General features: G+C 43.4%; 1 protein-coding gene across 1 annotated transcript; it reads right to left on the minus strand.

Annotated features, from left to right (window-relative positions):
- Positions 1-1,090: 1,090 nt before the first annotated feature.
- On the minus strand, positions 1,091-25,163 carry Nipsnap2 (nipsnap homolog 2). The gene is made up of 10 exons (XM_045144042.1): positions 25,061-25,163; positions 18,084-18,223; positions 17,957-18,002; positions 14,867-14,961; positions 14,460-14,530; positions 12,443-12,583; positions 10,430-10,461; positions 5,600-5,694; positions 3,747-3,830; positions 1,091-1,645 (listed from the first exon to the last, which is right to left on the minus strand). The coding sequence occupies exons 1-10, from the start codon at positions 25,150-25,152 to the stop codon at positions 1,581-1,583; spliced, it is 861 nt and encodes a 286-aa protein (XP_044999977.1). The 5' UTR covers positions 25,153-25,163; the 3' UTR covers positions 1,091-1,580.

Below are 25,163 nucleotides of genomic sequence, written 5' to 3' on the forward strand. Positions count from 1 at the left end.
GGTCCGCCTGGGCTAGAGTGAGACCCTACCTCAAAAACCAAAACGACGAAGAAAAACAAAAAGATCTCAAAACAGAATGAAATAATAATTTAAAAAAACCCAAACCAATCAACAGAACAAAAAAGATCCCAAACATGCACTGTGTGAAAATTAAGAGGATTTTATTTACTTTTTTATGCTCTTGGAGAAAACCATTCACATGTAAAAGTATGACATTTGATAAGAGATTTATTCACACTTTATTTTATATATAAGTTCCTCCATTGGTGGAACAGAATTTCATAGGACATAATTTTTTAGTTTAATGGGACTTTCACATGATCACAGTCACAAAATTGGCACACTATATTAATAAAATCAAACAACTAGACAATGTATGTATCTTTATGTCAAATCTCAGCATGCACTATCTTTCACACATGATCTTGGAAGTATCTGCTATGAGCTTACTAAAATATTAACCAGAGAAGGTCTGAGGTCACAAATGACAGTTTACAAAATAAAACCTCTTTTCCAATAGCTACTTGTTTTATAGAAAAATATTACAAATAAAATTAGTGCTATTCAAGGTGTTCATTTTGAAATCACATGATACACAGGTTCAAACCATTGTTTTCCTCTCACATGGAGACACACACGCTGTGAAGACTGAATTACTGATGAAATGTGCCTAACCCGACACTGCCCGTTTAGTGATATCATGTTGCATACTCTGTGGGCACAGTCAGTGAGTGGATTAAAACATTTCTAGTTAATGGGCACACTTATAATTTGTTCCTAGTTTGAGACTCAGAAAAAGTGTTTGAGAAACAGGACAAAATGTGTATTTTTGTCTTCCCTCCTGAAATTTGTCAAAACTTTTAAGTTTAAAACAGATTCCTCCCCCAACTCTTTTTGGTAGAAAGAAATAGCTAATTGCTTTTCATAGATGGAATCTTATTCAGATGTATTCAATTCTTTTTTCAAGGTAGGGCCTCACACTAGCCCAGGCTGACCTAACAGTCACTCTGTAGTCAGGCTGGCCTTGAACTCAGTGATCCTCCTTCCTCTGCCTTCCAAGTGCTGGGTTTGAAGATATATGCCACCATACCTGGCTGGCTGGCTGGCTGGCTGGCTGGCTGGCTGGCTGGCTGGCTGGCTATCTATCTATCTATCTATCTATCTATCTATCTATCTATCTATCTATCTATCTATCTATCTTTAGATAGGCTCTCATTCTATAGACCAAACTGGCCTGAAATCCACTATGTAGCTTAGACTGGCCTAGAACTTGCTGCAATTCTGCTTCAGTCTCCAGAGTGCTGGCCTGAGCCACCATGTCTTACTTCAAGTTTTCATTTTTTTCTGGAGGGTGGGAGGTTAACATTGGACAAACAGATGTTTCCAAGAGTACAGCTATAGTCAAACTGCCTTGGTTTCTCCTTTCACATGATTATAGAAATTTTAAAGAAAAGAAGCCTCACAAGCTATGTACAGCAGCTTACACTCAGTGTTTCTTTGTCACTTGATGTACAGTTAAAATTAATTCATGGCAAATGCTCATCACATCATCTGTGTAGGCACGTCAAAGCTCTGGAGCTTCACTGCAGGGGTGAGGTCTTCAGTGGGATCATGATTCTGGACTCCATCTCCTGAATAAGCGGGACTGAAAACAGGGGCGAGGTTACTGTGCTTGTACTTTCCCAACACACGGTGGCCAATACACATCAAGTGGCTGGGAATGTTCAGAAAACATGCTGCTCTAAGACAGGGCACCAAAAAACATAGAACTATTATAGGGACAGAAATATGCAAGCTATATTGGACCAGCTAATCTCTTATATCCCAGGATGGTGCTAAAGTTGAAAGTGATCTTAACTAGAGATCTGTTTCCTTTGTGGGAAATTAGAAAAGTTCATATGTAAAAAAGATTATTTCTGAAAAGTTTCTTTTGAACTAAAATTTACAAAAAGCAAGTACTACATTTGAACATATTCTATAGAGATGAAAAGATAGACTGTACTTGTAAAATTCTGCTGAGTAAACATGCTCTGGAAACTGAAAAATTTAAGAATAAATTAATTGCAGTTTATATTGGTCCTTGGGATGAAACCCAGGGCTTTGTGCATGCTAGGCAAGCACTTTAACAAAAAAAAAGAGGCAGATAGAGAGACAGACAGAGAGAATGGGTGTGCCAGGGCCTCCAGGCACTGCAAAAGAACTCCAGATGCGTGTGCCTCCTTGTGGATCTGGCTAACATGGGTCCTGAGGAATCGAGCCTCAAACCGGGGTCCTTAGGCTTCACAGGCAAGCGCTTAACCACTAAACCATTTCTCCAGCCCTCCCAACTATATTTTTTATTTGTACATGTGCATATGTATGAGCATGTCAGGGTCTCTTGACACTGTAAATGAACACCAAACACTTGTGCCATATTTTGTGTCTAGGTTTTATGTGGGTACTGTATAACTGACCCAGGCAGGCAGGAAGGCTTTGTCAGCAATAAAAGATGAGCCAGGTATGGTGGCACACGCCTTTAATCCTAGCACTCAAGAGGCAGAGGTAGTTGGATTGCTGTGAGTTTGAGGCCAACCTGAGACTACATAGTGAATTCCAGGTCAGCCTGGGTTAGAGTGAGACCCTACCTAAAAAAAATAAAAAAGACCCACTACTGTATCCTACATTAGTCTCTTGCTTTCTTGGTGAGTACACAGATGAAATATGCTTGATTCACATCATGGCTGCTATTTATTGCCTCTACCACTACCTGTGGTTTGTACTGACCAACTATTTTCTTACACAGGTCAAACAATGGCGTTCACCATACATATTTATACATGTATATGTGCATTTACGAAAACGCACACATACTATGCATATGGGAAGTATCAAATTTAATTTCAAAATTAATCTTGATTTTTGGTAGACCCAGGGCTAAGCCATAGCCTCAGTCCCTATTTTTATTTATTTATTTGAGACACACAGAGAGAATGAAAGAGAAAGAGGCAGATAGAGACAGAATGGGTGTGCCAGGGCCTCTAGCCAGTACAAATGAACTCCAGATGCATGCGCCACCTCGTGCATCTGGCTTATGTGAGTAATGGGGAATGGAACCTGGGTCCTTAGGCTTTTCAGGCAATCACCTTAACTGCTAAGCCATCTCTCCAGCCCAGTTTTCTTAATTTTTTAAAAAAGTCAAGGGACTGGAGATGCAGCTCTTTGTAGCATATGTGTCTAGCACAAGTAAAGTCCTGGGATTGATCCCAGGTACTATATAAACTGGGTGTGGTAGTGCACACCCATAATCCGGCACTCAGGAGGTAGAGGCAGGAGAATCCTAAATTCACCTGGTCTACATAGGAAGTCCCAAGCTAACCTGGGCTATGTGACACCCTATCTCAAAAGAAAAAAAAGAGTCAAGTTAGCATCAAAATTGGGCCTGGCCGGGCGTGGTGGCGCACGCCTTTAATCCCAGCACTTGGGAGGCAGAGGTAGGAGGATCACCATGAGTTCGAGGCCACCCTGAGAATACACAGTGAATTCCAGGTCAGCCTGGGCTAGAGTGAGACCCTACCTTGAAAAACAAAAAAAAAAAAAAAACAAAACAAAAAAAAACAAACAAACAACAAACTGGGCCTGACTCATGTCTTCTCAACCTTATACCTTACCACCACATTTAAAAAGATATACATACTAGCTTTAGGTAAAATGTAACTGAAACAGTAAGAAGAAAAGAACCAAGTCTCATAGGCCTGTTACGGGCTTACCTGTGTAGTATACCAATTCTTCCCAGCCGTGTTTGTGCCATGCTGCATTCCGTATGTCTTCCCTGGTCTGCAGATCTTTGTAAGCTTAAACATAACCACATGGAAGCAAGACCCAAGTCAGACACAGTGCCCACATTCCACCCACATGCCCATCCCATTGGTTATATCTTCTGTTTGTTTGTTTTTTCTTTTCTTTTTTCCCCCTGAGGTAAGGTTTCACTCTAGCTCAAGCTGACCTGGAATTCACTATGTAGTCTCAGGGTGGCCTCGAACTCACAGTGATCTTCTACCTTTGCCTCCCGAGTGCTGGGATTAAAGGTATGCACCACCACTGCCAGCTTAGAACACATTTTTTGTTTTTGTCTTTGAGGTAGGGTTTCACTGTAGCCCAGGCTACCCAGAATTACTATGTAGTCTCAGGGTGGCTAAGAACTCACAGTGATCCTCCTAACTCTGCCGCCCAAGCTGGGATTAAAGGCATGTGCCACCATGCCCAGCCAGAACACATTTTTTTTTAAAACATTTGTTTCTAAACCTATTACATTTGAAAACTCTTTGACATGCAGCCAAATCTCAGCCAGCTATACCATGTACTGTCAGGGTGTTCTGTGAAGCTGAGTGGAGGGGTTACTGGTGGCATCCATCTCTCAGTACAGGATTTCAGGAGTCTCTTAACATCTGGACAGTGGACAGAACTGAGATGGTGACCAAGGAGCTTGGCTGAAGCAGGGGCTTCTAGGAGTCACACTGGCTATTTTCCTCATTTTTTTTTTCCCCAAGGTAGGGTCTTACTCTAGCCCAGGCTGACCTGGAATTAACTCTGTAGTCTCAGAGTGGCCTTGAATTTACAGCAATCCTACCTCTGCCTCCCAAATCCTGGCCTTTCTCCTCATATTCTGAATGGGAAGACTTAGGTTTCTGTCAATGAAACTACCATGGGCCCAGTCTGCACTACTTGAGTTTGTCTGTTTTTCTTTTGCCTGATGATGAGAACTGTACATGTCAGGCAAGTGCCCTACCACTGAGTCATACACCAGCCATAGGATTTTGGAGATTGGGTTTTGCTTTATAGATCAGATTGGCCTTAAACTTTTGATTTCCTGCCAGTCTCCTGAATTCTGGGGTTACAGGGACATGTCACTATGCCTGACCATTCCATCCACTCCTATTATCAATTTATAAACCATAGATCCATGGGCTTTTTTTTTTTGAAGGTAGGGTCTCTATAACCCAAGCTGATTTGAAATTCACTCTGTAGCCCAGGCTTTAGACTCAAAGGGCTTCTTCTACCTTAGCATCCCTGGTACTGGAACTAGGACCCATGGACCTCCTGCTGTAAGCCTTTTTTTTTTTTCTGGATAGCCCAGCACTTATATGCACCTGTGATCTTTGAGATTGCTGACTCCAGATATGCTCCATGACAATATAATTAGTAATGGACTCTTAAATCCTAGTAACTTGACAGAGGAGTGTTCAGCACTGAAATATTTCAATCACACCTGCCAAGGCTCACAGTCCATTGTGGAAGAGGTGGCAGAAAGAATGTAAGAACCAAAAGAAGGATAGAACTCCTTACAACGTTCTCCTCCAGACACAAAATGACCTGGATATCCATGACCTCACAGTGCCTGACACTACCTACACAAGACCATCATAATAGGAAGAAAAGATGACAACATCAAAATAAAAGAGAGACTGATTGAAAGGGGGAGGGCATATGATGGAGAGTGGAGTTTCAAAGGGGAAAGGGGAGGAGGGAGGGAATGACCATGGGATATTGTTTACAATTATGGAAGTCATCAATAAAAAATATATTATAAAAAACCCCTAGTAACTCACAGAACCATACCTACCCCAAAGATGGTGCACCATGTATAGCTGCCCAATCTGAGAGAAGAACCCCCCCACGGCCTCATTCCCATCCTGTCTATAGCGGATTGCACGAGCCCTGTAAGAGAAAAACAATGTAATCAGTAGATGGACAGTATGATGTACACCTGCAATCCCAGAACTTGGAATTCTATCAGAGGCTGGAAGGTCTAGGCCAGCTCTCGCTACATGGTGATTCCAGGTCAGCCTTGGCTATTTTTTTTCTTTCTTTCTCTCTCTCTCTTTTTATTTTGGATTTTCGAGGTAAGGTCTCACTCTAGCCCAGGCTGACCTGGAATTCACTATGTTGTCTCAGGGTGGCCTCGAACTCTCCGTGATCCTACTTCTGCCTTCCCAGTGCTGGGATTAAAGGTATGCGCCACTATGCCTGGCTCAGCCTTGACTATTTTGAGACCCTGTCTCAACAAAAGAAAACAAATCTGACTATATTTCTTCCACTTAGAGCAAGATGTTTAGATTAAGTACTATTTTCTTTCTTCCTTTCATTTCCTTTCTTTCTCTCCTTCCTTTCATTTTGCTTGGTGTCATGCTGCTAAAGCAGGCTTCAAATTCACTATGTCACTGAAGATGACCCTGAACTCCTAAGCAGGCTTCAAATTCACTATGTCACTGAAGATGACCCTGAACTCCTCATCCTCCCACCTCCACTTCCCAAATGCTGGATTACAGAAAAGTACCTTTAGGTCCAGCAAAGTGAACTTGGAAAATTTTGGAAAACAAGTACTAAAAAGCACTCATACTGTACTATGCCTGAAGAGAAGTGCACACATGTACACACGCACATAAATGTGATTGAGGCGGGGCGTGGTGGTGCACACTTTTCATCCCAGCACTTGGGAGGCAGAGGTAGGAAGATAACTGTGAGTTTGAGGCCAGCCTGAGACTACATAGTAAACTACAGGTCAGCCGGGTTAGAGTGAGACCCTACCAAAAACAAGTGATTGAAATGGTTAAAAATGGGCACCTTTCTTAAACTTTCCCTTTTTTTAGAATTAGTTAAACTTTCTTTTTTACACTGGGCATGTACTTATAATTCCCGATGGAATGTTCAGGTCAGCCTAGGCTACAAAGTCCTTGTCTCAAAACAAAACAAAGATATACAAGCGAGCTCAGTGGGGCACATCACAGAAGGCTGAGATAGGAAGATTGTTATGAGTTCAAGGCCAGCCTGGGCTACAGAATAAGTTGTTAGGTGGACTTGAGACCCTGCTTCAAAAATACCAAGCAGCAAAAACCCTTTTCTTTTATAGTACCAATAAGTATCAGCCTTTTAACTTAAACACCATCTTTCATACATTAGGTACTTCATTTTCACATTTAGTTGTTAATCCTTAAATAGGTTTAAAAATGTATTTTTCTGGCCCTGGGGAGATGGCTCAGTGATTAAAGGCACTTGCTCGCAAAACCTGACTGCCTGGGTTTGACTCCCTAGCACTCATGTAAAGCCAGATGCACAAGATGGTGCATGCATCTGGAGTTCCTTTGCAGTGGCAAGAGGCCCTGTCATACCCATTTCCTCTCTCTTATTCTCTTTCTCCTTGCAAATAAATAAAAATATTTAAAAATAAATTTTAAAAAATGTATTTTTCTAAAACTAATATCCTCCCATCAAAGGTGAAAATGAAGGAAGGGATTTCACCAGGAGAAGCAAAGTTGGAACCTGTGAAGGGAGTCTTCAGTGTGAAGTACCCAAGAAATCTGGATTAGTACTACTCAGGCTCTGGCCTGAAGCCTTGGGCATTTCAGGCCCTTCTGCCAGGACTTGGGAAGACACGTTCATCCTCATTCATGTAAATGAGCTAAACAGGATGACAAGCTACTAACAGCTACAATGAAGAAATAAACCTCAAGGGCTGGAAGAATGGCTTAGAGGTTAAGGTGTTTGCCTGCAGAGCCAGAGGACCCAGATCTGATTCCCCCAGGACCCACGTAAGCCAGATGCACAAGGGGGCACATGCTTCTGGAGTTCGTTTGCAGCAGCTGAAGGCCCTGGTGCACCCATTCCCTCTCTATTTACCCCTTTCTATCTCAAATATAAGTTTAAAAAATTTAAAAAAGCAGACTGCAGAGATGGCTTAGCGGTTAAGCACTTGCCTGTGAAGCCTAAGGACCCTGGTTCGAGGCTCGATTCCCCAGGACCCATGTTAGCCAGATGCGTAAGGGGCGCACGCATCTGGAAGTCCTTTGCAGTGGCTAGAGGCCCTGGTGTGCTCATTATCTATCTATCTATCTATCTATCTATCTATCTATCTATCTATCTATCTATCTATCTATCTATCTGCCTCTTTCTATCTCTGTCTGTTGCTCTCAAATAAATTAAAAAAAATTAAAAAAAAATTTAAAAAATTTAAAAAGCAAGCAAGCAAGAAACCTCAAGGGACAAGTTTTTTTTTAAAAGCAGGGACTTGCTATGTACCCCAGCTAGGCCTAGAATGCTGAGGTGACAGGCATGCATCACTATGCCAGTAAGGGACAAAGATCCTGGAGGTTGGCATGCATTCTCTTCACAGGAATGTGAAATATCCCCAGCAGGCGTTCTCAGCTGGTGGCCCTGCCAGGGCAGACTGTAGAACCTGTACGAGGAGGAGCCTTGCTGGAGGAAGTGAAGGAGAGGGCGGGGCTTGGATTTTTATGCCTTGCTCCGCTCCTTGTTCCCTCTCGGCTTCATGACTGGATACAATGTGACCATCCGGCTGCCTTCTCCTGCTATCATGATGTGGTGGTTTGATTCAAGTGCCCCGGAAACTTAGGTGTTCTGGTGTTTCCCCAGCTGATGGCAACTGGAAATTAATGCCTCCTGGAGGTGGTATATTGTTGGGGGCGGGCTTATGGGTGTTGTAGCCAGTTTCCCCATGCCAGTGGTTGGCACACTCTCCTGTTCCTGTTGTCTACCTTATGTGGGTCAGGGGGTGATGTTCAACCTCTGCTCATGCCACCATTTCCCCCTGCCATCATGGAGCTTCCCCTCGAGCCTATAAGCCAAAATAAGCCTCTTTTTCCCACAAGCTGCTCTTGGTTGGGTGATTTCTACCAGCAATGCGAACCTGACTGCAACACATGCCTCCTCTGCCATAATGTAATATATCTCCTCAAACTGTAAACCAGAATCAACCCTGTCTTTCCTCAAGCAACAACATAGTAACTAATACCCTTGTGTGAGAGAAGCTGGCTGCTTATGATCACTATGCACACCTCTGCTCTCAACAGAATGGACTCAGCACACAATGTAACCTGACCTACTTCACATAACTCTGTGGACAATCCATGCATGATATTAAATTCTTTTTTTAAAAATATATTTTATTTATTTATTTGAGAGAGAGAAAGGAGAGGGAGAGCGCGTGCACACCAGGGCTTCCAGCCACTGCAAATGAATTCCAGATGCATGCGCCCCCTTGTGCATCTGGCTTATGTGGGTCCTAGAGAGTTGAACCGGGATCCTTTGGCTTTGCAGGCAAGCACTTTAACCACTAAGCCATCTCTCCGGCCCATGATATTAAATTCTTTAACCTTCATATTTGGAATGAAGTAATCAGCATCTTTACAAAATTGCAAATCCAATTGATAAATTATTTGAAATTAAAGAAATTAATTTAACATGCATTGTAATCCTGCTCAGAAGGAAAAAAAAAAAAGCCTGTTTTTCATTGATAGTGATAAATATTCCAGATTATTCATTTCATTCTGAATTTTTCTAATTCAATCATGAAAGGCAAAGAAAATATACTTGCCTTAGCCTGGTAATAGTCAGAAGCATGTTCTGCAGAGATCACCATCCTACTAGTTACCTATGTGCCAAAATACAAATTCAATGCTGAACTGGCTTTGTGAAAACAATTTAAAGATAACCAAATAAGCCGGGCGTGGTGGCAAATGCCTTTAATCCAGTACTTGGGAAACAGACGTAGGAGGATCACTGTGAATTCAAGACCAGCCTAAGAGTACAGAGTCAACTATATTCCAGGTTAGCCAGGGCTAGAGTGAGAGACCCTACCTTGAAAAACAAAACAACAAAAAGAGTCCAGTGTCAAGTTGTGGCATTTGGATTTTTTTCTTTTTCTAGTTTTTCTTTTGTTTTGTTTTTGAATTTTTCCCCTAAGAATTAATATAAGTCAGGTGTGGTGGTCTACATTTGTAATCCTAGCACTTGGGAAGTATAAGTAGGAGGATCAGGAATTAAAGGTCATTTTTGGCTAGAAGCAAGTTAGAGGTTAATCTGGGCTCTCTCTCTCTCCTTGAATTCACTATGTAGTCTCAGGGTGGCCTCAAACTTACAGCAATTTTCCTACTTCTGCCTCCTGAGTGTTGGAACTAAAGGAGTGTGCCACTATGCCAGGCTTAAAATAATTTATTAATAAGACTTACACATTAACCATGTGTGATGGCATACATCTTTAATCTCAGTACCTGGGAAGCTATTGTGAGTCTCAAGGCCAGCCTTGGGCTACAGAGTAAGTGCCAAGTCAGCCTGGGCTAGAGTGGACCCCTACCTTGAAACCAACAAACAAAAAAACCCTGGGGTGGAGAGAAAGCTCAGTGGTTGGGGTGCTTGCCTGCCAAACCCAATGACCTGGGTTTGATTCCCCAGTACCTACACAAAGCCAGATACAAAGTGGCACATGAATCTGGAGTACATTTTCAGGGGCTAGAGGCCCTGGTGCACCCATTCTCTCTCTCTCTCTTTTTCTCTCTGTCTCTCTCTGTGTGCAAATAAATAAATAAAACCAACCAACCAACCAACCAAACAAACAAACAAAAAACCCTTAAAAACTGAACACCCATAATATACTCACCAGTAATTTCCCCATTCAATCATGGTTCCTGGCTGAAAAAATATTTAGATTTTGGTTAGCTTTTCTGAGAAAAAAATGTAGAATAAGAGCAGAAGTATGACTATTCACTATTCACATTCTATCACAGGAGGAATAATGCATAACTTCATATGAGAATACAACACATGAGGTAAGGGTAAGTCATGAGAACCATGGCGATGTCCACCCTGCAGATGCACTAAGGACCTCTCTAATCTTTGCAGTGCAAAGATGATGTCTGCTGAGATGTGCTCCTTCCAATGCTGCTGTTACTGGAAGCTGGGAAGGGGAGGACGATAGATGGAGGACAGTTAATGGATACAAGTAACCATTTTCTCTGCTGTATATACAACTACAGTGATTATACTAATAAAAAACGCTGCCTCCTGGATCTTTCTTTTTAGGAAAAGTTGGAAAACATACAGAAAGTAGCACACAATCTGGTTACCTTTTTTTACTTTTACAATGTTGTCTAATTTGTTCAATGGTCATAGATTTATTAGTTGCTCTTGTTCAAATATATTACTATGTTATATAATGTAGCTAGTCCTGCATCTGAGGTCTTCCCCTTTAAAAAAAAAAAAAAAAAAAAAAAGGGCTGGAGAGATGGCTTAGCTGTTAAGGTGCTTGCCTGCAAAGCCAAAGGAACCAGGTTTGCTTCCCCAGGACTCACATAAGACAGACTCACAAGGTATGCCCATTCTCTCTCTCTCTCAAATAAAATAAATAATTAAGAAAAAAACTTTAAAAACACATAAAAAAAGTTTAGGGCTAGAGAGATGGCTTAGTGTTTAAGGCACTTGCCTGCAAAGGCTGGGACCCAGGTTTGGTTCCCCAGAACCAGATGTCAGCCAGGTACACAAGGTAGGACACATGTATAGAGATCATCTGCAGTGACCTGAGGCTGTAGCACACCCATTTTCTCTATATGCCTCCCTGTCTCAATTTTTTTTTTTTTTTTTTCCCGAGGTAGTGTCTCGCTCTAGCCCAGGCTGACCTGGAATTCACTATGTAGTCTCAGGGTGGCCTTGAACTCATGGCAGTCCTCCTACCTCTGCCTCCTGAGTGCTGGGATTAAAGACCAAAAAAAAAAAGAATGTAATGGGGGGTTTCTGAGAAGATGGCTTAGTAGTTAAAGGCACTTGTTTGCAAAACCTAATGACTGGAGTTCAATTCCCCAGTACCCACATGAAGACAGATGTACAAAGTGGCAATGTGTCTGGAGTTCATCTGCAGTGGTAAAAGAGGCCCTGGTGTGCCCATTCTCTGTCTCTCTTGCAATTAAATAAAAAAATATAATTAAAAAGAGAAATCTATGGATTGGGGAGATGGCTCCACAGCTTCAATTTCCTAGTACCCATATGAAACATAAAACCAGATGGGGAAAGTGATTCATTTCTGCATTTGTTTGTAGCAGTACAAGTCTCTGGCATGCCCATACATACACACATAAATAAATAAATGTCATCTAGAAAAACATCAAGTAAACATTATACATAAGACCATAAAAACAAAAGCTTATTGGGCCAGGTGTGGTAGCGTACACCTTTAATTCTAGCACTCAGAGATAGGAAGATCACTGTGAGTTCAAAGCCGGCCTGGAACTACAAAGTGAGTTCTAGATCAGCCTGGGCTAGAGTGAGACCCTACCTCAAAAAAACAAACAAAACACCAAGCAAAAAGCCCCCCCTCCCAAAACAAAAAACCAAAAAAAATAACCAAAGAGCTTATTAGAAGAGAAGGAATGAGGCGAACACAAGAATAACAGGACTGGGTAAGAAGAAAACAAGTCACAATACAAACTGCATGTGATGATGCGCCCCTGTAATCCCCGCACTTGGGAGACTAAGTCAGAAGCATGGGGAGCTGCAGCACAGCCTGGGCTACACGAGACTCCACCTCACCAAAAAACCAAAACGAAAAGCAGTTCACTCAAGTTTTACTGTCAGCATCAGGAAGTGATGAAAGGACACTTAGCTCATCGCCGGTACTTACTCGGAGTTGGTAAGACCTGAGTTCATATATATTGGGTCCTGACCGAGGCACGGGCTCATTCCAGAAACTGAATTCCAATAGCAGCTGATTCTTCCTAGAGAGAAGCATGTCGCTTCTTGCCTTACGGAAATTCACAAATTCCTTTGGGTGAAGAAAATGCTCTCATGAAATCTGCTGGCACTTATGTATAAATGTGCTCTCTCCCATACAGTACTGCCATAAACAGGGTAAGCACGGGGCCCACCTGGACTGACACATTCCCACTTCACATCTGCTGAACTGGCATAATGACTAACAGCACTTTCTCCCTCTTTAGAGCCCAGGTTTATTTATTTGTGATGCTGGAAATGGAACTCAGGGTCCTGCACATGCTAGGCAAGCGCTCTACCACTGGCCAACCACAGCCCAATGCCCCAGTTTACATAACAAACTATATGGTCTCCTAATTACTTAAAATATCTTAATTTTAATTTATTTGACAGAGAGAGAATGAATGGGCACACCAGGGCCTCCAGCCACTGCAAATGAACTCCAGACGCGTGCACCATCTCGTGCATCTGGCTAATGTGGGTCCTGAGGAGTCAAACCTGAGTCCTTTGGCTTTGTAGGCAAACGCCTGAACTGCTAAGCCATCCTTCCAGCACTCCTAATTATTTAAAGAATAATATAGGGCTGGAGAGATGACTCAGAGGCCAAGGCACTTGCTTGCAAAGCCTAACTACCTGAGTTCAATTCCCCAGGACCCTCATAAAGCCACATGCACAGTGGCACATGCATCTGGATTCGTTTGCAGCAGCTGGAGATCCTGGTGTGCCCATTCTCTATCTCTCTCTCCTCTTTCTTTCTCTGCTTGCAAATAAATAAACCAACATTTTTCTTTTAAAAGAGCAATATAAACAGCTTATGTCCATCACACTTAATGTCTAAGCAGGATGATAGTATACAGAGACCACAAGAGGATTATAAACAGCAGAGAATTCAAAGGCATCTTCAGTCATCTGGGACTTATTTTAGACTTTCTTTCCTAATGATGTGGGGCTGTTAAAGTTCCCTCTGATGGCTTAGGATGTAGTTCAGGGTAGAGCACTTGCTAGCAGGTGTGAAGTCCTGAGTTCCATTCCCAACACTGGAAATAACAAAACTTCTACTAACACAGAGCTATTAGGGAAGACATAAAGGTAGGACAGTAGTTGTCTTATGATAAAGAATGTGCATGTGTGGGGCTAGGGATGTGGGTCAGTGGGTAGAATAGCTTGCCTAGTATACACCAAGCTCTGGGTTCCAATCCCAGCATCACACAAACTGGGCATGGTATGCATGCCTGTAATCCAAGCACTTTGGAGGTAGAGGCAGAAGGATCAGAAGTTCAAGGTCATCCTTGGTTTCATAGTGAGTTTAAGGCCAGCCTGGACTACATGAGACCCTGACTCAAAATCAAAAAAGGAGAGAGAAAAGAAAGAAAAAACAATTATATTGATGGCTGATAGTTTCTCATATTAATCCTGGCTAACTGTTTATCAAGCAGCCTGGCCAGTATACAAGCAGCCTGGCCAGTATATAAGTGCTGGCTTGTCAAAGTATAATTGACTATTAAGAGAAGAACAGGGCTGGAGAGATGGCTTAGCAGTTAAGGCATTTGCCTGCAAAGGCAAAGGATCCCGGTTTGATTCTCCAGGACCCATGTAAGCCAGATGCACAAGGGGGCACATGCATCTGGAGTTCATTGGCAGTGTAGAGGCCCTGGCATGCCCATTCTCTCTCTCTCTCCCCTCCTCTTTCCCTCTCTCAAATAAATAAATAAAATATATTTTTTAAAGAGTTTAAAAAGAGAGAGAAAAGAATGGCTATTTTAGTAGTATCATGGTTAATTTCATACCTGAATAGAACAGTTCAAATGATAAAAATTTCTACTAGAAAAATCAAACGATTTACTAACAAAAACTGAAAACAATAATGTCATTTAATTCTGTACTATCATTAAACTGCATAAGTGCTTTTTTTTTTTCAAAACCATTACCTGATTTTCTCTGAGTTTATTCATGACCTCTGTGAGGGCTGGATAGCCTCCTTCGTACCTCCAGAGGTGGACTGAAATGCATTTTAAAAGACATTTAGAGTTTAAAGACACTCTTAAATTGAAAAGATAGATCCATGAAATGTGAACACAGTACAAAACTGCAGTGTGCCATATACTGGCCTGTGAGTTAGAGAGTTTCCATAACGGACTCAAACATTAAAGATAATAAAAAGTAGTCTTTATAGTGAAGAAACTAGTTTTTATACTGAAGAAACTACTTGAGCCATAAAACAGACTGACACTTGAAAAGCTCTGAGTATAAAACAAGTATTAAATTAGAACATAATTAATGGAATTACAAAAGGCTTCAGGAGAAGGTATTTATTCCAAAGACTTCTGCTTCCTACCAGCTTGATCCTGCTCGCCATACCACGTGTTCCAAGTCCCCACCAAGGTACAAGGGTAATGTTTGTCTTCATGAATCTTAGGTAACACCTCTTGACTTGAAGAGAAGAAACAGCACACTGATTAAACAGCCAAAGAGATTTACCAGTGGTCAGCACACGAGCAGTGAGAGGAATGGACCTACTATGTGTTCTGGCAACTGACCTGAGAACTTATAACCTTTTCAGCTTAATTCTACTGCGCACCAGTGCTCCACTAATCACGATTTGCTTTCAACCAAACTATCTAGAGGAGTTATAAGAAAGACAAGCATAAAAGTATAAAAGTTATAAGTAAGACAAGTGATAAAAATAGTAAGAGAGCCAAAGGTCCTAAGATTCCAGGAGCTATGGGTCTCCACTTGCCAGTTCAGGAGAAAGAAGAAAAGACCTACTCAGGAATGTGTTTACACAAGCCAAGTTCTGTTGGTTCCACAGAAGAACGAGAGACGTGGCAATAGTAGAAAAGAGCACAGCAGAAACTGGAAAGGAAAGAAAGCAATGTCCACAACGGAGGCAGGCATGAGAAGCAGCGGAGCAGGCTGAGGCAGTAGGCTCAGAGAACAAGCATGCCTAAACAGAGAGAAACAGCCAGCCACAGCAGTGTGACGCAATCTCAACTGCCAGCAATCCCAAAAGTAACAGTGGACCTAGTAGTGTGGAAGAATCAGAACTGAAGACAATCCCGAAACAGACTAATGTCTCTGCAGTTCAGACAGCTGAGCGATTTCCAGGGTGTCACATAGTCTTTCGCTGAATATACCAACCAATTCATGACCACTACTCACTAGGACCACTGGCTGAGCCACAACAGTCATGGCCGCTCATAACTGTGGGCCTAGGTTTCTTACCAATAAGCATCACATATGAATTTATGGCTAATACTCTTTTTTTCTTTTTCTTTTTTCTTTTTCTAGCTCAGGGTGACCTGGAACTCACTCAGTAGTCTCAGGCTGGCCTTGAACTTAACAGTGATCCTCCTACCTCAGCCTCCCAAGTGCTGGGACTAAGGGTGTGTGCCATCACATCAATACTCTTCACAGGGGTTTCCAAACCTGCTCTTGCAAGCCCTGGTTTAACTTGAAAGAGGCTGTAAGGCAGGCAGTACTTGTACTCAGAATTGTATGGGTGTGGCAGGATCTCCTCGCAGGGGCCTCTGAAAACCAGGCAAGTAAACTATGTCTTTTTGCTCTAGAAACAGAGAACTGCTGAAAGTTTTAGGGGGAGAAAAATGAAAGTATGGTAAGGGAGAGAATTAGAACCCACCCAGACCAATCTGACACATCCTGGGATAAAGGACTATATGGTGCGGCAGAGAGGCAGAGACAACCCAGGAGGGCAGTCAGAAAGGAGGTTAGCTTGGGGGGAGGGAGTTGGGGTGATGGAAACTAGCAGAAAGCCAAACACAAGGCAGATGGAGAAAGCATGGTCCGTGGTGACTGACCGACCATCAAGAACTAAGGAAAGGGTAATGCACAACACGGCACACACAGGGAAGTTTCAGGAGCAAGGTGACTGAGTCGAAGCCAAGCGAGCCAGCCACATGCAAATATGAACACACAGCCAGAGATTTGAGGCAGATGGTGAGTATGAGCAGGGAAGCATAAGATAGAGATAACTGTTCATTTTATAAGAAAAAAAAACTAAAACTACCTGTTTATTATTATTAATTTTTTTGAGACAGGGTTTCACTGTAGCCACGTCTGGCCTCAAATTCATGATCCTCCCACCTCAGCCTCCTTAGTACTAGGATTACAGGTGTGTATCAATATGGCTGGTTGTTTTAAAAACTTTTTAAAAAGACAGGTTCTCATGTGGCCCAGAAGGGTCTGGAACTTGCTATGTTGCTATGAGGATGACCTTGAACTCCTAATCCTCCTGCCTACACCTCCCAAGCTCAGCTTTAGGTCATTTTTAAATAAACAGAAATGTGCTAAGGTGAGCAACAAGTCACATGCTGATGCTTCACCTGACAAAACTTCCCAACTGCAAAGTAAGACTTGCTTCTGAAGCTTTTTTGAAATTTTTGCTGATTCTATAGACAAAACCCCTTGTTTTCTGATGAAAGCAGCAGATGGTAAAGATTAAAACATACTTTTCCATTATACTTGCTCACTACTCATCATGATTATATGATCTCTGCAAGTTAAGAACTGGTAAGGTAAATTTTCCCTGACAGTTTACAAACTTTGTCAGAGGGTGTGGAACTCACACCATGACAATCTTCTCAGGGGACTTGGATTCTGGAAAAGGGAAGTCTTGGGAAGAAATGGCAGTTATATTCAAATATACAGGGCTTTCTTTCTTCCTGAGACAGGGACTTCCTATATAGTCTTGGCTGGTCTCAAACTCACAATCCTCCTGTTTTGGCTTCCTTAGGGATGGGATTATAGGCATGCGCCAGACCCCCAAACGGGGGCAACTTTACTTAGGAGGAACTCAGAAACAATAAAAATTCTAACTGCTAACACACAAAGCCACCCAGAGATGGACGTTCTTTAAGCATGGGCAGTCAGGAGGATCTGACACCACTACTGGATGAGCAGATGGACCACAGTGCTCTGAAAGGTCCTTCTAAGCTAAAGAAGTCAGTAATATGCTAAATTCTAAGACCATGTGTGTGTTTACAACCAGTGCCATTGGCAATCCCACAGGGAGCTCATGTTGAGCACCTCTGACCTTAGGTTAGAGAGATGGCTTAGTGGTTAAGGTGCTTGCCTGAGAAGCCTAGGAACCCAGGCTCGATTCCTGCAGTACCCATGTATGTAAGCCATATGCACAAGGTGGCACAAGTGTCTGGAGTTTGTTTGCAGTGGCTGGAGGCCCTGGCATGCCAATTCTCTTTTTATCTGCCTCTTTCTTTCTTTCCAATAAATAAATAATTTAAATATTATATATTTTATTTATTTTTAAAAAAAATATATATTTTTAAAAGCTGACCAGACAGCTTTAAGGAAATAAAAGGTCCCAGCCTCTGTTATCAAGTGTTAGCTAGGCCAATAAATATTGCAACCGTTATTTTTCCCCAAGAAACAGATAGTTTCATATACACACCAAATTTTGTTGTATGCTTCTAGGCAATCCGGCTTAACATTGTGAACTGAAACAAGAAAAAATTCATTGATAATCTTATGAACAAACAAACAAAGTCAATTACACAGACAACAGACCTATTACTCACACTGTAATTTGTACAGACTGCTTGTTTCCTTTTTGGCTAGTAGATTAGAGTGAGCATCTTTTCTTGGATCAACTTTCCTGACAAATAAGGATTTTAACCAGCTGTCTTCCCGAGGCCTCTTACTGGAGGTCATCAGTCTCCTAGGAATAACAGATAAGACACTGTGAGTCTAATCAGAAGTACAAAGACCTTAGTGTCTGTAGATACTGTCTCATAGTATTCTGCTTTCATAAATGCCTCTACTTAGTGGAGAATGAGGGAACAAATATGAGCCAGGTATAATGATGCCAATATAAAACCTATTCTTAGAAGAAGGAAGAAGAAGAAAATGAGAGAAAAGTTGAAGCCCAGGGCTGGTGAGATGGCTCAGTGGGTTAAAGGTGCTTGCTTGTAAAACCTGATGGTCTGAGTTCAGTTCCCCAATACCCACATATAGCCGGATACACAAAATGGGGCATGCATCTGGAGTTTGTTTGGAGTGTGGCAAGAGGCCTTGACACACCTATTCTCTCCCTCTCTCGCCTTGCAAATAAATAATTGAAAGGAAAAAGCTAGGCATGGTGGCATATGCCTTTAATTCCAGCACTTGGGAGGCAGAAGTAGGAGAATTGCCATGAGTTTAAGGCCACCCTGAGACTACATAGTGAACTCCAGGTCAGCCTGGGCTATAGCAAGACCCTACCTCAAAATAAATAAATAAATAAATAAATAAAAAATAAAAAAAGAGCAGCTGTGGTGAGCGCACCAGGGCCTCTAGCCACGGCCAACAAACTCCAGCTACATGAGCCACTTTGTGTATCTTGCTTTACATGGGTACTGTAAAACCCAGGTCATTAGTCTTTGCAGGCAAGCACCTTAACTGCTGAGCCATTTCTTTAGCCCCAGAATCCCTACTTTAAAAAAAAAAAATTTATTGGGCTGGAGGGATGGTTTAGCAGTTAAGGTGTTTGCCTGCAAAGCCAGAGGACCCAGGTCTGATTCCCCAGGACCCATGTTAGCCAGATGCACAAGGGGGCACATGTGTCTGGAGTTCGTTTGCAGTGGCTGGAGGCCCTGGCGCACCCATTCTCTCTCTCCCTCTTTTTCTGTCAAAAAAATAAATAAAAATATTTTATTATTTCAGAGAGAGTGAGAGTGTATGTGTGTGTAAGTATGGGCACACCAGGACCTCTTGCCACTGAAAACAGATCCATGTGTCACTTTGTGAATTTGGCTTTATATAAATAATGATGAACTGAATCTGGACCATAAGGCTTTGCAAGCAAGTACCTTTAACTGCTGAACTGTCTCTCTGGCCCTGAATCCCTTATTTAAATTAGTAAACAAATAAATAGGGGCTGGAGAGATGGCTTAGCGGTTAAGTGCTTGCCTGTGAAGCCTAAAGGACCTTGGTTTGAGGCTCGATTCCCCAGGACCCACATTAGCCAGATGCACAAGTGGGCGCATGCGTCTGTAGTTTGTTTGCAGTGGCTGAAGGCCCTGGCATGCCCATTCTCTTTCTCTCTCTCTCCCTCTTTCTTTATCTGTCGCTCTCAAATAAATAAATAAAAATAAACAAAAAAATAATAAAATAAATAGGGTGGGTCATGTCACATGCCTTTAATTCCAGCACTCATGAGGCTACGGTAGGAAGATTGACATGAATGAGACCAACCTGGGCTGTAGTTTCAGGTCAGCATGAGCTCAGTGAGACTCTATCCAGCTCCCCTCACCCAAAAAAAGAGGAACAAATGTGAATAAATGCACATCCCTGCTATGGTCTGGTCAATGAAATTTTCTTATGTCATTTCATTAGGTCCTCAAAACCACTTAGTAATGTAGATAGTAATGCATATTAAAAGATTGAAGTTCAAAATCTGAGCACTTGCATGTCAAACTTTGAAATCTTTTGAGTGTCAGGTGTTAGCTGAACAAGGTGATCCGATACGTCCAGACACCTCATTGTCTCTTGGTCTCAGCCAAGTCATGGAAGAGGTGGAAGCAGTTATGCCAGTGAGCTGTCAGAGTGACAAGACCCAGGCGAAGCCTCCATTTTCTTTTCTTTTCTCCGTTTTTGGTTTTTCGAGGTAGGGTTTCACTCTAGTTGAGGCTGACCTGGAATTAGTCTCAGGGTGGCCTTGAACTCACGGTGATCCTCCCACCTCTGCCTCCCAAGTGCTGGGATTAAAGGCGTGCGCCACCATACCTGGCTCCTTTTTTTCTTTTATTTTCTTTTATTTATTTATTTTTGTTTGTTTGTTTTTCAAGGTAAGGTCTCAATCTAGGTCAGGATGACCTGGAATTCACTATGTGGTCTCAGTGTGGCCTTGAAGTCATGGAGATTCTCCTACCTCTACCTCCTGAGGGCTCAAATTAAAGACATGTGCCAACCATGCCTGGCAAAGCCTGGCTTTTCTACTGCCAATGATAACCACCAAGGCCAGGAGTATGCACGACATCATCTATACACACATCCATGTCACACTTCATACAGCAGCACACTCCACGAAACATTAGCCTTTAGAGTAAGCAGCATGTGCGAACAAGTCAAAACAGACTAGATGCTGAGTCTGTGTAGTTTCTTGGGAAATTGCCAGAATGCCCACAGATACTGTAGACGTGGACACACCCCCCGCAGGGGCTCAGGCGAATGACTCACTGGCCTGGACTTGGAGGAGTGAAAGGGACTCTAGTACAGACACTTCAGCTCTGTTTTGCAGGCCAAGCAAGACAGATGGACAAGGCAGGTGATAATTCCAATCAAGAGGAACAGCATGTACAAGGACAAAGAGTCGTGAAAATGAATGGTGTGTTTCTTGAATAGCAAAGAATTTCATGAAGGCAGGAGAAAAGGTGTGGGAGGATGGAGAGAGCTGTAACAGGAAGGCAAAGGGCACAGGGTGGCTATGTGCATTACATCTATCAGTTGGATTTGTTAGGAACATGGTGTGTTTCTAGCAAGTTTTCAAAATAGGGTAAAAAAAAAAAAAAGCTGGGTGTGGTGGCACACACCTTTAATCCCAGCATTCAGGAGGCAGAGGTAGGAGGATCACTATGAGTTTGAGGCCACCCTAAGGCTATGTAGTGAATTCCAGGTCAGCCTGGACCAGAGTGAGACCCTACCTGGAAACAACCAAAAAAGCATGAAAGCAGCCTTGTGATGGCAATAGGGGCAGGGACCACAGTTTCTCGGCTCCCTATGGGCTGCCACGCCCACAGCCATAGGCACAAAGGAGGCATTCAATAAACACCCAGTGGATTGGACAAAGGGCGGCCTAGTGTTCTGATGGCTGCAGGGAATAAGGGAAGGGACATACTGAAAAGATATTTCTGTGCTAAGGGTACAGCTCAGTGGCAGAGTGTTTACCTAACATGTATGAGGCCCTGAGTTCCATCACAAGTACTGAAAAAAAAAAAAAAAGATAATTGAGGCAAAAAGCTCGAGACACAGGTTCTGATCAGGTGTGGAAGACAGTGCCAAGGTTGCCAAACCGAAGAAAGGAAATACATTTCACACTCAAGACCACACCATGAGACAACACCGTGGGTCTTATTCATTCAAACCTTAAATTTTTTACTAACTGGCAGCACGTGTCAGACCCTGAGCCAGTGTGGAGGACACAAAGATAAATAACCCAACCCTGACTTCAAAGAGCTGAGTTGGCTGGTGGGAACAGGGAAACATGATCATAGCCAATGAGAGATAAGCTCTTGGATGGAGACACAGGTGGTAGAGGGGGCAAAGATGAAGTCCCAGTCACGAGGCACAATTACCTAAAGAAATACTTGCTAAACTGAAGATATGAAAGATAAAGAAGATCTTTGTCAAGTGGCTATACATGGGACGTTCAAAGAACTAGTCTAATCTTCTAAAGCCAGGAGTGTGTGAATGACTGCAGAATGATGAGGCCGGAGGGGGAGAGGGCTGGAGGATCTGTTCTAAGAAGTTGGGTTAAAGCAGTAGCTACCTGACTCCCCTCCCTTCCACTAACCCCTGCCAGCCCCAGTAAAAGGGGGGGGGGGCGGTGGAGAGACAGCTTACTGGTTAAGGTGCTTGCCTGCAAAGCCAAAGGACCCAGGTTCTTTTCCCAGGACTCATGTAAACCACATAGATGCACAAAGTGGTGCACACATTTGGAGTTCATTTACAGCAGCTAGAGGCCCTGCCATACCCATTTTTCTCTCTCTCTCTCACCTGCTTCTTTCTCTTAAATAAATAAATAAATAAATAAAATTAAAAAGATAACCGACAGGCAGGACTGAAATAGCTTACCAACTAGGAGTGAGGCAGTGGTAGTGCTTGGAGAAGACCTTTTGGTTTCTGGCCTAGGCCATTAAATGGAAGCTGTTCCATTACTGGGGCGGGGGGCGGGGGGAGGCAGGAGGCAGCTTTATGGAAGGAATAAGTTACATCCTGGCACCCTAAATCCTTTCAAGCACTTGTACGCCTTAAAATGTCCAGAAAGCAGCTGGAAGCCCTAACCTGGGCTTAGTAGAGAGTTAAATAAGATGTGCAGGCAAATACACAGACAAGGCTGAGACTCCCAGACTTCCTCATTTAAAAAAAAAAAAATCATAAAACTGATCTTGCAAGGTCACCCACGCACCCCTATTGGCAAATTCAGTTTTCTTTGGTCATCCTATTTTAACCTTTTAGTCAGTATCAGCCCAGCTGTTCACTCCCTCCTTGAAATACGACAGCTGTCAACAACAACGACCTTGCAGGCTGCTCTTTCCCAGTCTCCCTTGCTGCCTCTCTCTGTCCTCTATCCAGCCTGTAAGTATTAGCACATCCCGGGGCTTGCATCACAGCCTCTTCACTATCCACTCTCTCTCCTGGAGCTTTGTGGCTTTAAAAAATATAACGAATTTCAATAAAACCCAAAACAATGTAACAAACCCATCTAATGTATCAACATAGTTGACAACTCCCACAAGTTGCTTGCAGCCCAGACATCTCCTTTGGGGAGGCCTGCCAATTTGCTTTTTCCACCTGAATAGCATGCAATCACTTCAACCTTTACAAGGCGCTAAATTGCTCTGGGTTCCTCTCCTCTGAATTAGGAGAAGCTCCTGGATACAAGGAATTAGTGAGTTCACTGACTATAGATTGAGCCCAGGAGAATGCCAAATGTGAAGACCAGGGAAAAAACATGCAAAAGTACAGCGGGGGCTTGACCGTCATCAAAGAACCAATAGGATAGAGCATTTAGTTCCAGCAGGAAGTGGAGTATCTGAAAGACCCAGGCCCAAATCTTTAGCTTACTAGGTTCAGATATTGAGGTGCTGGGCGAACATTTTCAGCTTCCTGTTTTCTTTTTTAATTTTTAAAAAATTTTATTTATTTGAGAGAGAGGAAGAGGCAGAGAGAGGAAGAGAGAGAGAATGGGTGTGTCAGGGCCTCTAGCCACTGCAAACGAATTCCAGGTGCATGCACCCCCTTATGCATCTGTCTTACGTGGGTCCTGGGGAATCAAACTAGTGTCCTTTGGCTTTGCAGACAAACACCTTAACCACTAAGCCGTCTCTCTAGCCCAGCTTCCTGTGTTCTAAAGAACAAAATACAAACTTTAGGGGCTAACTGTTGGAAGAGGAAGGAGACCAGACGCTCAATAGGAATGAAAGTAAGTTCATTGTTTGGTTAATCAACTTGGATAAATATAAACATATTAAACATCAGGTATAAATAATTTGGACACAGAAATCGAGCATCAGTCAGTCCTAGGAAGGTCACTGAGCCTGGTAAGAGTTTAATACTTCTATGAGCTGAAGAGATGGCTTAACAGTTAAGGCGCTTGTCTGAGAAGCCTAAGGACCCAGGTTTGAGTCTCCAGGTCCCACATAAGCCAGATGTACATGGTGGTGCATGCGTCGGTGAACCCATTTTCTTTCTGTCTCTAATAAATAAAAGTTAAAATTTAAAAAGTTTAATACTTCTAGATGTCTCTCTTGCCCTCTTCTGAGGCTCCACATTCTAAAATGAACATCCTACTACTTAACATTGCTACTAAGTTAAATAAACCATATTATATCAAACTCCTTTGCCCATATTAAGAGCTCAACAGCTGGGCGTGGTGGCACACACATTAAATCCCAGCACTGGGGAGGCAGAAGTAGGAGGATCGCGGTGGGTTTCAGGGCATCCTGAGACTACATAGTGAATTCCAGGTCAGCCGGGGCTAGAGGCAGACCCAGACCCTACCTCGGAAAAAAAAAAAAAAAAAAAAAAAAAAGGTTAATAGTGGGTTGTTCACTTCTCAGTAAGAAAAAGAAAAAAAAAATAGTCCTTTGCTCCTTCCTTTTTAAGTGTCCCCTGTATTTTCAAGATGTCTCCTTTCTCCTCCCTCCCCCACCACCAAAAAGGCACTATTTAAAAGGTCCAAGGCTGGGCGTGGTGGTGCGTGCCTCCAATTCTCAACACTTGGGGGGCTGAGGCACAAGATTTGCTGTCCAAGGCTAGCTAGGGCTACACACAGCTAGACTTTGTCTCAAAGAAGAAGTTTAAAAGAAGCCGGGCGCGGTGGCGCACGCCTTTAATCTCAGCACTGGGGAGGCAGAGGCAGGAGGATGGCTGTGAGTTCGAGACCAGCCTGAGACTACATAGGGACTGCCAGGTCAGCCTGGGCAAGTTTGAGAGAGGTGTAGAGAACGGCATATGGGAAATGTCAAGGTGACGGACTCGGAACCCGGCGAGGTTGCGGGGAGGGAAAAAGTTTAAACGGGAACTGGACGTGCGGAGGAGCCGGCGAAGTACCGTGCGCGGCAGGGGCGGCGTCCTCCGCGCGCGCCCACCTCGGCCCCCGGCGCCCTCCGCGCGGCCCCGCCGGCCCGCCGTGACCTTGGGCCCTGCGGCCCCGCCACAGGCCTCGGCCCGCCCCGCCGTGCCCGCCTCCCCGCCTCCGGAGCCCGCCCCGGGGGGACCCGGCACCTCCACCCCGCGGCGCACACCCCCCCCCCCCGACTCCTAGGTCGCTCCCGGAAAGGGCGGCGCTGCTCACCGGAGCCCGGGCAGGAGGCTGCCGACGGTGGCCCGCCGTCCCAGGCCTCCGAGCGGGGCCGCTCCTCGGGCGCGCAGCACTCGCGCCGCCATCTTGCTCCGAG

Source organism: Jaculus jaculus, chromosome 2 (assembly GCF_020740685.1).
Source record: "Jaculus jaculus isolate mJacJac1 chromosome 2, mJacJac1.mat.Y.cur, whole genome shotgun sequence".
Taxonomy (NCBI): domain Eukaryota; kingdom Metazoa; phylum Chordata; class Mammalia; order Rodentia; family Dipodidae; genus Jaculus; species Jaculus jaculus.

Bases quoted from the DNA above. Each gene is read 5' to 3' on its own strand.
- Nipsnap2 (XM_045144042.1), bottom strand. From the start codon at position 25,152: ATGGCGGCGCGAGTGCTGCGCGCCCGAGGAGCGGCCCCGCTCGGAGGC. The intron at 18,003-18,083 runs GTGAGTAATAGG...TTCTTGTTTCAG, and splicing joins CAGTCTGTACAAATTACAGT to TTCACAATGTTAAGCCGGAT. The intron at 14,531-14,866 runs GTAGGAAGCAGA...AATGCATTTCAG, and splicing joins TGGCGAGCAGGATCAAGCTG to TCCACCTCTGGAGGTACGAA.